This window comes from Buteo buteo, chromosome 1 (assembly GCF_964188355.1).
Source record: "Buteo buteo chromosome 1, bButBut1.hap1.1, whole genome shotgun sequence".
NCBI classification, from domain to species: domain Eukaryota; kingdom Metazoa; phylum Chordata; class Aves; order Accipitriformes; family Accipitridae; genus Buteo; species Buteo buteo.
Window position 1 is genome coordinate 82526781 of NC_134171.1, and position 16853 is coordinate 82543633.

General features: G+C 38.2%; 1 protein-coding gene across 27 annotated transcripts in view; it reads right to left on the reverse strand.

Annotated features, from left to right (window-relative positions):
* Nucleotides 1–16853, reverse strand: part of ANK2 (ankyrin 2) — a 381291-nt gene that overhangs the window by 125427 nt on the left and 239011 nt on the right. For all 27 annotated transcript variants that reach the window (XM_075037668.1, XM_075037696.1, XM_075037705.1 and 24 more), the window contains 2 exons: nt 15833–15931; nt 325–423 (listed from right to left, as the gene is read on the reverse strand). In XM_075037668.1, coding sequence (XP_074893769.1) covers nt 325–423; nt 15833–15931 — 198 coding nt within the window. The remainder of the gene's footprint in view (nt 1–324; nt 424–15832; nt 15932–16853) is intronic.

Sequence of the window (16853 nt, forward strand, 5' to 3'; positions counted from 1 at the left end):
AAATTCTCCAGGAAGCTGATAGGAGAAATGGGCACAAACTGAAGGTGAAAATCCTGAGCTCACTAAAGTCAGTGGAAATTTTGTTGTCAAATTAATCAGGCTGGATTTCATCCCTTGACTTTTCACCACTTCCAGAACAGTTCACCCTTGTCTTCTGTGCATGTAGAAAAAAAGGATAAGATTCATAAATACAACTCACTGAAATGAAAGTCTGAAAGTTCTCAAAATACTCGGTTTGAAAAAATCTTCTGACTTTAAGTGATCTGAATAGAAAGGCAAAGGAAAGTAGGAGTGTGTGTAAAAAAAACGAACAATATACCTCACCTCAGTAGCTGTGCTTTGGTTGGCTCCATTCTCCAGGAGATACTTCACCACTTCAATGTGGTTCTCTTGAGCTGCCATATATAAAGGAGTAAAGCCATTCTAGGAAGAACACAAAATATTGTAATGAGGAAATGGAATATACCAACAATAATAAACCCCAAATAAATATACAACTAAAAATGCATTTGTGCTTTTTGAACTGAAAGATTTTAAGTATGTAAGTAGAACGACTTTGTATTTTTTAACTTAATGTGGTAATGTTTAACGCCATTTAAACCCACAGAACTCCACACGCTTTCACACTCGTTTTCTTTTGACACATATTTTAGGGATGCAATGGACACGCTAATTATTAATACAGCTATTCCTTGCTGATAATGCTCAGGCACTGTAAAGCTGGCACTAAAGTTTTATGAAAGCTGACAGGAAAGCAAGATTCTCCTCCATTTATTACATTAACTTAACCAAAGACAACATCCCCTGGAGACCATAAAGTCCATACCTCATGACAAGCTGAGTAGAAATAACAAAGGCTTAACATACTACATAAAATTTTGTAATACATAAAACATTGCAAATCATAAAACATAAAGGAACTCAACCTTGCAAAGTAGCAACTGCGCTTCCAACCATACGGTAAGTTCATCTATCATTTAATTATAAACATTCATTAAAATGTCCTAGAGTCCTTAAAAGAATCTGCTCTGCATAATACAGTAATTTAAAAAAATTCTTCGAAGTTAATCAAACTACAGGCAAATTCATTAGAAATATAAGTCCTTTCTTCCCGTTAAACTACTTTAATGCAAACAATTTTAATTAATGAAATACAAAATCCTTATGAAAGGAAGGCATGGAAGTGAGCTGTCTGCCTGATTAATAACTTTCTTTTAAGAGTTTTTAAGATTGTTAAAAAGGCCTTAGAAAATTCTTTAATATTCTGCAGACTACCATGTAATGTAAGAGGAAATAATCACCTATGCTTCTGAAAACATTCTTGTGTCTTGGAATGGCACTTTCAGCTAGAACATAAACCATAAACCAGAGTTCAAACGTGCAATTTTTTATTCTTTTTTTTTTAAATCTTGCGTGCTGTCACAATGCACGATAAGCTTGTGCATGCACACAAGTGGTCAGAATTAATGCAAATACTGTGATAACCAAGAACCTTGCTTCAGAGAAGCCAATATTATTCTTTCTAGCAAACTTGCTCTGGAAACATTCCAGTAACTTCCTAATGAAATGAAATCTCATTTTTCAGTCACTAAATAATACAGTTGATTGTAGAAATGATGTCTTTACAACCGCCCTCCACATTTACAAATGCAGAAGATTGCTCAGGCCATAAACGTCATTTATGTTGTGTATGTCATACGATATATGTCATACATGTTGTAGCAAATCTTTTAATACTGCTTTGCAGAATATTCTGGCACCTCCATCAACAATCTTGGGACGTATAATTAAAAAATGGCACCCAGAGAACAGTTAACAGCAGTTCAATGCCAAAACTGTGGCATGTATTTTGAGTGGCTTTGCACAGGGGTCTGTCTTTGGCAGGTATTATCCAATATTCTTCGTAATGACTTAAAGGTTGGAACAGAGTGCTCTTATTACAGTTATAGACGGCATAAACAAGATGGTCTGCAAGTACACCACACAGCAGGATCATAATTTGAAAGGTTCCTGTTACCCTCGAGAAAAGACTGGAAATGTAATTTAGTAAGGACAAATACAAGTTTCTCCACTATTGCAGGAAAATAAACTATGGAAACAGGGAATGATGAGTTAGAGAAGAATTCTGCAGAAAAGGACCTGGAGATCACAGTGGTCTACCAGAGAGCCACTGGTCAATGAGCTCATTCTGCTGTAATAAAGACAATCGTTGCACTGGCATAAAAATATATCTCCCTGGGGAAGCTATTTTTCTTTGAGAAAAGACTAGTAATTGGTGGTGTTCTGCCTGCAAAGGGAAAACTGAGGGAAAACAAGATAACGGTCTTTAAAGAGAAGGGTAAAGGTCTATTCTGCACACTCACAGCGACTAAAACAAATAGAAAAGCACGTAGTTTACTAAGGTTGCTGGGGAGAAAATTCGGGTTAGACATCAAGAAAAGCCTCTTAACAATAAGGTCAGTCTGCACTGCATTTTGGTGGGCAGCTTCCCTCCTCCTGAATCACTGCTAAAGCCAGGCAGCAAACTGGAAGCACAAACAAAGCAAACGAGCCGGCCTCTTCCATGTCCACCCTGGGGCTGGGAGACCGGCGAGTCAGGGAGGTGTGCTGGTCTCCTGGCTGCTCCTCAGACAACTCTTTTACAAGAGGGAGATAAAAGATCTCATCACAGCGTAAAATGAAGGAACGCTGTTCAGCGTGTAATTACGAAGGTGCAGAGGGCAGGGGATTGCCAGGCATAGGGACTGAGCTGGCAGTGGGAATTATCAACAGATTGGTTTCTTTTTGATTGCACTTGTACAGAATAGCACAGAGAAAACTGCAGGTAACCGAATTGGCTCACTGTGTTGGTTTTCCTTCCCACTCCGGAAAGGAACAAAATGGCAATGTATTAGGTATAACTAATAGTAATTTTCCACCTGCTTCATCAGTATTTAATATTACAGTCTGGTGTAGCAGTTTTTTAAAAGGTAATATGTGCCATTTATAAAATCCTTCCAGTATTGAATATCACATGGATGAATACAAGAATCACACCGACTAATATAAATCTGGGGAATATGAGAATTTTCAAGCCAGAGTAAATCAATTTGCTTAAAAGCTTTGAAGAATCTTATTTTTTTAATCAACCTAAGTCCCTAGTTCTGGAACAGGATCAGGACAATAAATCCTGGATTAGGAGACCATAAACAATACATATATGACTTCATAACCATTTAGTACCAAGACATACTAGATGCTTTTCCACACAGAGATCCACAAGAGTGCCCATTATATTGAGGATATCCTCCTCATGTGCTATAATCATACCTGAAACTACAGCAATCGGGGGTTAGGAAATTCTTGCGCATAAAACCATTGCCTTTTTTTTTTCTTCAAGCTTTATTTATAGTTTAAAACTACTGTATATATTTTCTGAAAATCTGGCTTATTTTGGAAATTGCAACAGCATGCCAAGGTCTATCTGCAAAACTGTCTATACCAGACACGCTGAAAAAGCTCCCCCTGAATTTCTCCCCCTGGCAAGGTCAAGCCCAATTTTTTCCAGCGGCAGGGTGAAGTCTGCTTTCTCAGTGAAAAACTGGTTTCAGAGCTTCCAACTGCAGTGCTCCTGACCTCAACACTTCTGGCTCTGGGCCAGAAAACTCCTATTTTAGGGTTCCCAATACTACTGCTCTCCCTGGCAGAGCTCTGCCCAGTGGGATTACCTGTTAGCCCTGCAGGAGCTCTTCCTTCTCATTTGTCCCATGGACCCCAGGACTTCCATGCCTCCTCCTGTCCTGCATAGTTTCTATGATGTGTCTGTCCCTATGCTATACAGCAAGTTTCTGTCCCTATGCTATACAGCAAGTTTCTGTCTCTATCCTATACAGCAAGTTTCTGTCTCTCTCAGCCAGTTCTGCAGTTAAATGGAAATGCCCACAACAAAAGCATATCCTTCCCTTCGTTTCCTTTACTTTTGTTAATCTAAAATCCCGTTCTCAGTTTCTCTTCTTTTAGTTTCAAGGAGCTATATGCCAATACTTGGTTTCTCTGGTCTGCTTCTAGAGGTATTTCAAAGCTCAAGATCCCAGATCTCTGCAAATTGAAGAAAAAATGTTTTCCCTGGACTTTTGTTTCACTACCGCAAAGTGTCTTCTATTGAATCCCTAACATTCTGGTTAACGATTCTCCGTGGACATATTGCAAAGGAGACTGACCTCTCTGCTCCTTGTTCTAGCATGTGGAATGGGATACAGATTGTTTATTGGGCCAGGATGGGGAATCTTTATTTCAATAAATTTTCCTTCAGCTTATGATCCCATACTGTATAAACACAGTCCAGAATTAAAGTAAAAATACTGACTGTGGCATATAAACGTGTGACCTGGAAAAGGAGAAATGCATTTTATTTTGCTTTTTCTGAAAGCCCAGCTGTGTAATTACATTACGTCTGTATGTTTAGATTCTGTGCATCATCTAAAAAAATAGAAATTAATTTTGTAATGATATACAATATTCATTTTCAAACAATGATTTCATCAGAGTATTTGCAGTGAGGACAGAGTACTCAGATTTCATTATCCTTACGAATGTATACTGCAAGATGTTTACTGCTATAATGTAAAGTTATAATGAGAAATTAACACTAAACAAATAGAGTATATTTCATACTCCATTCTTTCTACTACATTCACTGATTTACTTGCTAATTTGAGAAAATGAGTAGCTCTCAATGATTCTTCAAGCTATTAATGCAAATTGGCAAGTCTATATATGACTCAGAATTTGTATCATTAAATTTTGCCCAAGCCCTAATGAAGAACACAGTTTGAAGAAGCAGAGGGATTATTAGAGCATTTAGAAAATCATACAAACAGTTATATAGCTTGGTTAAGCTTTATTTTATGGCAGACTTTCAAGGAACCATACTCTTTGCATGCAGTACCAAATGATTCAGAAGCACACATCTTCCAAACTCTGATTAGTAGCCAGCGCGCTCGAATGACTAGCCTACCTATGCTTGTCCATGAAGATGTGGCCTTTAGTATCTACATACCATATATCCATACATATATATCTATATTCATACTGATAAGGAAAAGAGAGAAAATAGAGATCTATTATCTCTGCCCTCAGTTTGCCTCTTTTAAGATGACCCATGAGAGTTAGCAACATATCCTGTGATTAAATAGCTAATGTAAACCCAGATGAACACATCTATTTTATTTTAAGGGCCTCCAGGAACTGTTTAAGACTGTATTAGAAGATGACGGAGATTACCAGGGAAGACAAGAAAACTGGCATCTAATGCAATAGTTTACACACAGCAAATGTTCATTCCTACTTACTCTTTAAGATATAATTACCAGTCAGAAGGTCAACACAATCAGCAGATTGCCTGACCCAGACGAGTTGCCACCTCTGTCTCTCCATCTCACAGCATGGGTTTTTGATTTGGCACTTTGGTAGCCCCCCCCCCAGTTTTGCTTCACATCAAGGAAACAAAAAAGTTATTTTCTCAGGGTCACAAATGAAAACCAAATTAGTTAGGCTTTTTCTGCAACCTTTACTACAATTCTGCAACTGCACTTCTCAAGCAACATTCAGAGAAGATTCTGTGCACAAAATACTACCCCTATAAAAGCTCGCTTTCCTTTGGGTCACTCTAGAATTTCCTTCATAGGACCCGGCTCTTAAAGTAACCTAAGAGAAGCCTTTGTGAAATTGCCCTGCCTTCCACCCTGTGCCTCCTTCTCTTTCTGCTCTTGTTAGAATTTAAGTCCCCAAAAGGAACAGATATTGGCACAAAGGAAGAGACAAGAAAGAGACAAGGGTAAGACAAGCTTAGATTACTCATGAAACAGCTCACACAGATTATAAAATCTTCTGATTTATGGTCATGTGTTAATATATCATTTTACACAGTAAGATCACAATCATTCCTTGGGCCTTTAAGTTCAATAACTGTTTCAGGATTTTTCTTCTACTCTTCAGAGTATCACTCAACTTCAACAAGAATACTAAGTTCCTGATTTAAACCTTTATTCAGCAAGATACAATTCATCACCCTGTTTTCCCCATTTTCCCACAGATATTAGCCTGAACTAGTGACATCTAAGAAGGTAACTCTACCTTCACTCGCTGTTCCTCTTTATCTCAGTCTCCAGTAATCTCCACAGGAGAGGAAATAGCCACTCCAGCAAAGGCTATTCTCTCTCAAATAGGAGAACGGTATGCAGGGAAGGAAAAGGACCAGAGGCAACGGGCACAACCTGAAACACAGGAGGTTCCCTCTGAACATGAGGAAACACTTTTTTACTGTGAGGGTGACCAAGCACTGGCACAGGTTGGCCAAGGAGGTGGTGGAGTCCCTATCCTTAGAGATGTTCAAAAGCCGTCTAAGACATGGTCCTGGGTAGCCTGCTCTAGGTGACCCTGCTTGAGCAGGGGGCTTGGACAAGATGACCTCCAGAGGTACCTTCCAACCTCAGTCATTCTATAATTCTGGGAAAAAACCCCTAGCAACCCAAGCAACTAATTAATTTTAATCAACACAATACGAGAGTTACAAATAAGTGCAACAGTGCAAGCTAAATTAAGAACACGCATCTTGATAGAATCAACAATATCACAATTCTGGGAACTTCGTTGTGCATTATGCTCAGAGCATTATTTTCAGCCAGTCTAAAAATAAACTCTTTGTAAGAGGATTTTATCTTAGCAGGAGAGATTCTCTGCCTAAAAGGGTGAATTAAGGATAAATCAAGATACGTACTTCTAAGTTTTAAAAGTCTCCTTTTTTTTTTTTTTTTGTTAGCTTACATCAAAATTCATAAGTTTTTTATACTGGTAACTTTACCAGTTATTCACATTCCTCTTTCTTTACTGTTAAAATACATTTTCCATAAAACAAACATATAATCCACATTCTTTTTCAAGAAAAAAAATCTCAGAAATATTTAGACTACTACATCTACATTTATATTCAAGCAAATCTACAATTGTCAAATTTGTAAAGATACGCTGAAGGAAAATTCACTGTATGTAATTTTAAGTTGCCAAATTTAAAGTGCCTAAGGAGTCTCATTTTGCCATACAGCCAAGGGAAAAGTGGGCTACTCCAAAGAAAGATTGAGACTATTTGAATCAAGAGACCATCTTGTCCAACTGACAGCTTAAGCAGCATGAAATTGAGAATGCAAAGGTGGATAGAAGGAAACTACCCTTTATTACATCTATGACTGAAAAAGCTTAGAAATAACATGCTTACTATCAGAACTGGAACTCTGAATACTGATTAACTCTGTAATAATATATACATTTTTTAAAATTCCTTTTTTTTTTTTTAAATCAACTGTATTTAAACAGGCTTTTTTTAGCCTGTTTTTAAGCAGGCTTTCACAAGTTGAAAACAACTAAAACTCCTGGGAAACTACTCCACTTTTTTTCTCCAGTGAGCCTGTAGTGCCTACCAAGCATTCAGATCAACACTGCTAAGGTACGACATGTACTATCTGCACACTGCTCGATTTTACCTTTAAATGCTTTATCAGAAGATCTATTTGTGTAAAAGGTACCATTGCAACACTCAGCTGACAGTCTGATATTCATCTCTATGTTCTCCTTGGGAGCCTAGCAAGGAGTTTGATTCTACTTCAACCATAAGGAGAAGCGCTGAACCAACACCAGTGCACAAAACAGTTCAATTCAAAGTTCTTTCCTTTTTCTGAGAAAAGTGATTTGCTCCAGCTTCACATATGGCTCAACCTTGAGAGACAGAGGAAGAAAGTGCACTCTGTTACCCTCTTGTCCCCCTGCCCCTCTGACTGCACTCTTGTGATGCCGACAGCACCTTCATGGAGGAAATTTTTGTTTTGTCCTATATCCACATTATGAGAAAGGGAGATTCAGTAAAAACATCTTTTGGATACGTCAACACCCAGCTAAATTAAATACTGTGGATTTGAGATGACAGATCGTAAAACTAATTTGTAATAAATAAATTTTAAAAATGTAGTGACACAGAAGCCTACACTGAAAATAGTACCACCCCTTCAGCTGTCTCACTAATTCCCTAGTAATATAAATAGTGTTTTCCACTCTGTACTTACACCACTGCAATAATTATAAAGCCTATGGATAAATGATGTTGTCTGGGTTTGTGATGAGCTTGGTAAGTTCATTCACGAGAGATCACACAGAACTCCAGCTGTAGCACTATGACACCTGTTGCCTCACCGTTACAAGAACCCCTCTCTTGGGAAGTGTGTTTTACTGTAAGTCACTTCCTAGCTCAAATGCCAAATTTAAAGAGCACAAACATTCTATTTTAGCAGCTTCAAATATCACGATTTTCTCCATGAGAACAACAAAGCAACAACAGAGCCTGAAATGCAGCCAGGCAGATATCAAGATGTTCTGTGTCTTGGAAATGTCTTTTTTACAAAGAGGGAACCTGTAATAGAAACTCAGCTGATGGAAAATAATGGGAAGAGAACAGATCAGTCATGCACAAGAAAACATAACCTTGATACTGGGCATGGGTTGGGGCCCAAAAGCTGAGCTGGGGCAGTGTCTCACTTTTGAATTCTGGGCAGTCATCCAAAACAGCATTTGGGGTTTGCCTTCCAAACATGGTAAAGGAAAAGCAGTACTGAAACCAACAATTTATTTTATGTATATGGTTGAGGGCTGGTAGGAAAACAATACTGCACTAAAATTATAAATAAAATGCTTGTATTTATTTGGTTGTGACTCAGTTATACCTACACTCTCATAAATATATGCAGATAACATTTCCACTGCCTGGCTCTTATTGTCACAGGCTGTGTCATTCCAGTAGCAGTGACATGTGGCACATTGGTCTGGTGAGCCCTTACCCTTCCAGCTGGTATGTTGGTTTATTGCAGGCTCCTAAAGTTCATGCATTTTAAGAATAAATATTAGAGGCCATGTATCACATTATTAGCTGAAAAAAAATCACTATGTTTAAATTAAAATCTTTCAACCTGGACCATTCGTCCCTTTATAGCACTTTAACAGAGACTGTAAGTTAACAAAATAGACTAAGACATATGTTGCAAATATTTTCAGTTGGCTTTCAGTCTTTGTGGGTTGAGATCCTGACACATTCAGTTATTTTATGGCTGGAGCTGGGATCCCAGAGACAGACATCAAACTGGCTCAGTACTCTCCTTTGTTCTTTAAGAGCTCCTGATCCTCAGAGCAGCTTTTGAGAGAAAGCCAACCAGTCCCATATCTCCAGATCACCACGCTGCTGCTTCTGCAGGTGACACCATAGACTGGCCATCCTCATAGGGTTATTTTGCCTTTAACTGTATGAATTATCTGGGGAAATGGGGAAGTCCCACATGAATGCGCTGACATTAACAATCATTATCTTATGTTCACACTCTTATCCTGTAATTCTGTGTCAACCTGTAAGCACAGCTTCAGTCTCACATGCATAGGCATCCCACTCAACTCCACTTCCACAGTTGCCTGAGATCATACTTCAAGATCAGGAATAAGGGTTGTTTACCATTAACTGATAATCACTGTAAGAGACAGCTGAAACTCAGACTAGTTTAAGGCACAATGAAGAAACATATCTGTTCTTTCATTGGGTTTAATGTATTACTGTTGTTTATAGCTCTCAAAATCCATATAATCCTCCAGAAGGCACTTCTTCCTTGTTTTTTTTCCCCTCCAGTGAAGGGATAATGGGCCTGATCCTTTATTACATTAGCAATGATGAACTGCAGCTAAATGATACCGCTTGATATACAGCAGCTAAAAATCTGGCTGTCTAAATATACTAATATAAAAGCAGAAAGCCCAGTTGGTGGAATTAAAACCTTTTGACATATTGGAGTAGCAAATACTCTGCAAAATATGCCCCATTCTGAAGGTAAGATTATCTTCACAAACCATGGAGAGAGCAATCTCTGGTAAGGCAAATCACAGGGCATCCTGAGAGAGACAAGCTGATCACTTCTCTGAGAATCATCTAAATCCGTCCTTTGCTTCTGTGGTAATACTGAATATAGACATTCAACAAGCTCTCTTATCACTCCTTTTTGGGAAAGCATATTCAGGCTGGTAATTTTGTGCAGCTCTAAGGATTGCTCCAATCTGATGAACGGTCCAGATAACAAAACTCTAACAGTCATGATAGCATCTCCTATGGGCTGAAATAGACAGTGGTAACCATAATAGGGGCAAATTTAAGCAAAAATATTTTTTGGCTAAAGTGTTTGCAATGAGCTTAGAGCAGGATATCGAGGAAAGGAAACCAGAGAGCTTTTAAATAACAAGATCAGCTTGGGGGAGGACTGATTTATCTAATCCTTGCTTTCTGTATCTGGGTCACTTTAAATAATCTGATGATTAAAAGGTACCTCCTCCTTTTGTGAGGGCCCCTACATGAAGCAGTGGCCAAAGCACAACCTTAACAGCTAACGGGGAACACATTCTGTTCTAAACTCAGTTGCAGAAATTTTAAATTTTAAGGGAATAATTTCTTTCTTTAGGTGACTCCAGGATATGATAGTTCCCTTACATTTACCAAACAGGAGTGAATTGCATTTCCTCATTTTGTCTTTTACTTTTGAGCTCTTTGCACCTCAATAGCTTGGCATTTGTCAAATCACCTCATCCTAGGAGATGCAACTCTTCGCATGAGGCTAACCTTTTTTGACCTTGTTTGGAATGGAGGAAGGTCAGGACAGATCCATTCCGTAAGGTATGCGTGGTCAGAATAGCTCAGCACCATTGCCACAGGGGACAGTCTACAGGTAGATTCAGCTATTAAGATTACTGCAGTCAGGGTATCATCACATTTGGCAGGCTAATATTCCAGTTATCAGACATCTCTGATGCCTATACATGAGTCAGATGATACAACCTGACTTCAGGAGAAAGCAATAGACACAAATGGTAATTTAGCAAAGGGAAGGGTTGGACTGACTACATCTGGTGATGTTTCTTCCACCTGGGAAAAAAGATCAAGAATTGGCATAAGAATTCCTACTATGTCAAAAAAGTAGACACTCATTGGGAGGCAGGTTACAAAAAAAAATTACTGCTCTAACACACAAGCAACAACTAAGAACAGGTTTGGGGTAAAGAAGTGATCCAGTTGTGAAAGGAAGATACCACTGGGCTCAGTGAAAGTGTGTGATGGGGAGGGGGAAGGGATAAGTGGCCAATGCCACTGCCATGGCTCTGCATAACAAAACATTTCAATGCTCCCTGAGGACTTGTTCGGAATTCCCTACTGAAACTCAGAAGTACCTAGAGGATCACCCACACAAGTGAATACGTATTGCAAAAGATTACAGCATTCGGAGGGATGACCTTCTGCTCTGCAAGGAAATGTAGTCAAAGCTCAAAGGAATAGCCTGGACCAACCCCAGTAGATCTGCTACCCACTTTACATTACAGTTGGTACCATCCAGTTGCCAGACAAGATTTTGTATTATCAATAAGTGCAGTTTGGTCAGATCTATATGTGACTAAAAGTCATGGTCAAATCAAGAAGAGAAATTGCAGAAATTGATTTTTTATTTGATGATGTGTATCTAGACCTGCTCACAGAACTATGAGCAGAGTCAACCAAGTGAAGGTTTTACAGATACTCATTATATAAATACATTTTCTCCAGCAATACTTGTAGAAAAAGGCAATTCTAATTGAGCCAAACGATTGCACACTTGTCAAATTCTAGGTGGAGGTATGCCAAAAAAGAACGAGCAACTTCTAGATCTCTGGCCATTCCTAGGTGTGCCCTCATTTTGGCGTTTGCCTGACACATACTCAAGGAAGATGTCAGCTCTCAAATGATGTGCATGCAGGTAAAAGCAGAGTCATTCAATTAGTAATCACTGTGCAATTAGGCTTTATATCAAAATAGAAATTACTTTCCTAAAAATAGCAGCAATGACATATTAGCTCAAAAGGAACAGACTTTTTAAAACAGGAAGATGAACGAACTAACAGCTCTGAAAGCCAACATGAAACTGAAGGGCAAAGCAAAGTAATCTAATAGAAAAACAAAATCCATAAAATCAAAGCCCGGCATGCCTAACAGTCTCAGATAGCACAGATGGGGTTTGTAATCTCAGTGGGTACAATGTTTTTAATAGCATTTTCTGAGATAATTCTGTTATTTCGTTGTTGCAAGGAACTGGGAAATCTGTGCGCTGTTTCAGATGTCACTGGTGGTAAGTTTTGATAAAGGCCAGTGTTTTTATGCAATTTAATGGAGAAAAGGAGAGGAAAAACAATAAATTTAACAAGCTGGAGTTGAGAATACTCTTTTATCTATCACTTTATCATCAGTGAAGAAATTTTGTCACTATGACAAATTGTCATCACTGGAAATGAGAATGACCTTGACAGATACCAAGTTCTTTAAAGAGGAAGTTACGGAGCAACCTGAGTAACTTCACTGGCATTAAATCACTACGAACAAATGGCATTTAGCAGGGGCCTAAAAAAAATAAAGTGTGAAATAACAGAGATACCAAGGAGAGGATGTAATATACCCTCAATACCAACAACTGCTTCTAAAAGATTCAAGAGTGACAATATAACATCTATTTTTTAAAATGGAATTGAGACAAAATGTAAGAAAGAAAAACTGAGCATTTCAGTCATAATTTCTCACTTTTTATTCAAGCTTACCTTAAATTTGTATTTTTGTTCATTTCTGACTTTCTCAGTTAAGCTCTTTCCTGACTTTCTCTCCACTTTTTCATCAACGACATATCTCCTGACAAAAACCCTTAGTATTTGAGTATTCAAGCATATTCTGTTCAGTCATTCTCTTTTCCTTTTTGTATATAACTTCATATTTTTCTCTTGATCTTTTCAATATTTTCATATTTTTCTTGATCTTCTATCATAAATCACACGTCTGTTCTTCATTAATTTTGAAGTATCTGTTTTTCTTCTCTCATTTTTTGCTAACTGACTTATTTTCTATAACATACGTGATTCTTGAGCATGTCAATGCAATCTTGAGCAGAAAGGCAGCATTCATTATCCTCATTCCATTCATGAGGCATAAAGAAATTACTTTTTTATTTAATCTTCCAAAGGAAGACTCTGGCAAATCAGAATTAGAACCAAACTCTTAGGAGTCTGCTCAGAGCCCTGACTAAAAAAAATACATCCTTTCCACCCATCATATAGGCAACGTAGGTTCATTCATATGTTCATGGGAACATGTGCGTGAACGCTCACACACAAATACTATTCCAAGTGCTGAACACTATCAATAAATATTACCCAAGTGCATCCAACATTTACCAAAAAGAAGATGGAACTAGGTCATACGTCTCTCTCTCCGTGTGCAATTGTTTACTGTCGTGCTCATGACGGTGCTTTGACCAGGAAAGCATATGACAGAGCGGTCCCTACAAAGGCACACCTTCCACTGGAAATGCCCCCTTAGCAGCAGCAGCAAAAGCCTCTGAACACCTCCTCCTGCCTGAAGCAGCTACTATCCATCTCTTCCGGTAAATCACAGCAGGCCAGAAAGACACAATCCCAAAGGCCCCCACAGCTGGATCACACGGCATTACGGACTCACCCTCCTGTTCAAGTCAACAGGACTTAATTCAGATAACGTGGCACAAATCCAGGACATATATATCACAACAGTTTGAATTCATCCTGTCTGGAGGCAACCAGTGAGCAGTACCAGGAAAAAAAAGTCCTCCATCAGATTCATTTGGTTAATCAAGTGCTAACAATAAACATGTTTAAAACTAGAATACTGTATAAAATAATACCTGTTAAAACAATTTTCAATTCTGGTAGGAATTTTTTTTTTTTTAAATTTAGAAAACTTCATTTATTTTTCCAGCATAAGGAAAAGCCTTTATAAAGACTTTCTGATGGATAATGTTCATGAAAGTATCATTTTTACAATTATTTCTATTACCAGGCTCAAAATCCTAACATTAAAGACATTACTTTATCTTCTTATACACATGAAAAGGCTGATAATTGTATGAAGAAATCATCCAATTAGGTCATTACGAAAGGAGTTTGCTAAATTTTTGAGCCATGGAATTACAACATTCCTTATCTTTAACAGAAGTAGAGCATGGGGAGTAATTGACCATCAGTTGTCCTGAGAGAGCTCTTTAGCAGTTGCTTTGGGGCAAAAAGCATAATAACGGAAATATTTTGAAAATCTTGGAGTCAGGCAGCTTAAAGATCTTTTCAATTTCTCTTTCTTGTTTTGAAAAGTAATGAAGGTACAGACAAACCTATTCATTTTATAAACCTATTCATTCATCTCCTGCTCTCTACTTTCTTTACACTGTCCAACATAAATTTGTAACATCAAACAGCAAGAAAACTCTCCAGGTCCCAGTTTCCCAGGTCTGGGCAAGCAAGACATGGAGCTAGCCAGACTTAGGATGGACTCTGACAAATCAAAACCTTTTACAAACTTGTCTATGTTCCTAACGATCAGGGAATATGCTACGGAATAAGACTGAGAAAAGCATCTCACACGGGCCCAGCCGTGCTTCCTGAAACTCTCTTCAACCAAAGCAGTTCCTAGCTGCACTGTTAAATCAGATCACTCTCTTCTTGTTCTGCTCACATATCCCACTCAGATTAAGCTAAGGGCCATTATCTTGCCTATAGACAGTAAGTGCTAGGAAAATTTAATTTGAAATTAATCTAACCCTGAAGCGTAACTTGTTTTTCTCATCATCTTAGCTTACACCATTAGTGCAAAAATGGTGTTTGTAGTCATTGAATGACGCACTAGGACTCAATTTGAACACTGTTAGTTAGCTCAATGATTTACTTTGAGAATGTCACAAGCTGACTAGATGCTTCAGAAAGATGCAGTTTCGTTATCATATATAGTCCTCATCTATACCATCTGTTCAGTTCTTCATAGCTACAGACACAGTTACCATAGTTAAGGTAGCATTTACAAACATTAATCAAATTATATATTTGACAAATTGTTCCTAATCCTTAACAGAGGAAATAATAGGTATCAAAAACATATGTTAGGATAACTGGGCAATTAATCTATGGTGCTAACAGTGCATCTGTTTATAGGGCAGAGGAGATAGGAAAAGTTAGCTCTGAAAACAAACCATCACCTAGCTAGCATGCAGTATGTTGTTCACTGCGAATCTAGCACATGCTGTTTACAGCTCTGATATCATAGCAGGCAGGCAGCTGCCACTGCAGCCTTGCCCAGACCAGGGAGAGAAGCGGCCCATCAGTCCGTATCTGCAACATCACCACGTTCTGTGGTACTTTTTGGAAAAGCACACAAGCTTCACGTCAGTGGAAATAACAGGGCTGTTTTTACAGTTGGTTTGCCTGGCAGGATGAGGGTAATTTCCCCAATTCCAAACTTAGGATTTAAATTCCTTGTGACCACATAAAGAATGAATTCAGAAGCCTGAAATAAGTTATATGCAAATTTTTAGCCAACAAATAACCATGAAAAGCAATTGTATAAATCAAGTCTTTGAGAAATTTTCTTCTTTGTTACTGCTCACCAAATTCAAGTCAAACATATGATGTAGTATTTCTCCATTTTTAGTAATTTCTGAAACAATTTTATTAAAGCACACTAGGAATTCCTAAAAGATTTCAATCAACAACAGTGCAAGTTCCCGTATCACACAATGAGTATACGATGACTTCAATTTGTTATTTACTTTTATCCTACTTACCAGTATAAGCCTCAATTTGATTGGTCAGGCTTGGATGTTTGGAATCACGGCCTAACATCTCCAATCTATCTTATACAATCTCATCAAATAACTTTTGGAAGAGAGAAGGGAAAATAGCATCATACCTGAGATTGTGCATTAATATTGGCTCCTTCCTTAACCAGAACTTTGACAACTTCAGCTTGTCCTGCTAAGGACGCAATGTGCAGGGCTGTATTCCCTTTCTGTTATAGGGAGGGGAAAAAATGAAAGACATTACCATTCTTCAGGAATAATTTCAACCAGCAATTCTTTATAACATTCATTTTTTGAGTACAAATCTACCTGACAGTTCCAGGATGCTTGATAAACTTCACAGGGGATAGAACTGGTAGTTGCAGCCATGAAGATTTCTTGAGTGGTTGTGTAACACTAACATCCTAACATAACTTTTGAGTGAAATTATGGAATGGGATTGGGGCATGGGACAAGATTCTAGGCAAAATTTAGTAGGGGATAACAGTTTTTTTCGTTCAGATCCAGAGATCATGTCCTGTAGAAGGTAGCTGAAATCTAGAAGTCCTAGAATTCAAGCTGTGAATCGCATGTACAATGAGATTTCCCAGTACAAGACACAAAAGGAAGATCTGACTGTTAAGTAGCAGAAGCCAGCCTTTTAAATGCAGAAGATAAATATTTTTTTCCCTTCTCTAATTGGCATAAAATTAAAATGCGTCTTTTTGAAAGGCGTTAACTTTAAGTAAAGGGATACACTGCACAACAAAAATAATCTCTCATAAAACAGCAGCAGTGCAGTAGACCACTGCTTGTATAACAGCTTTGTATTTTTCCAGGCCAATCTCTCATCCTGGGAGCAATATTTAAATGGCTTTATTAAAGAATCAAGGTTCATAAAATGAGACCAAAACCCCAAAGTCCTATCTAGAACCTGGGGGTTCTACCAACAGCTTCACTGAGAGGTGACTTAAAGATGTTTTTGAAGAAGGGAACTTGTTTTTCCATCAATGATGGAAATTACAAGTTCAGCAAGAGGCTCTCTGAGCTGAGGACGGGTGTTAACCTTGATGGAGATCCTGCGCATCAGAAATCATAAAAAAAATAAGAGAGTGCCACAGGGACACAGTGGTGGTAACTAAAAGCAAAGGC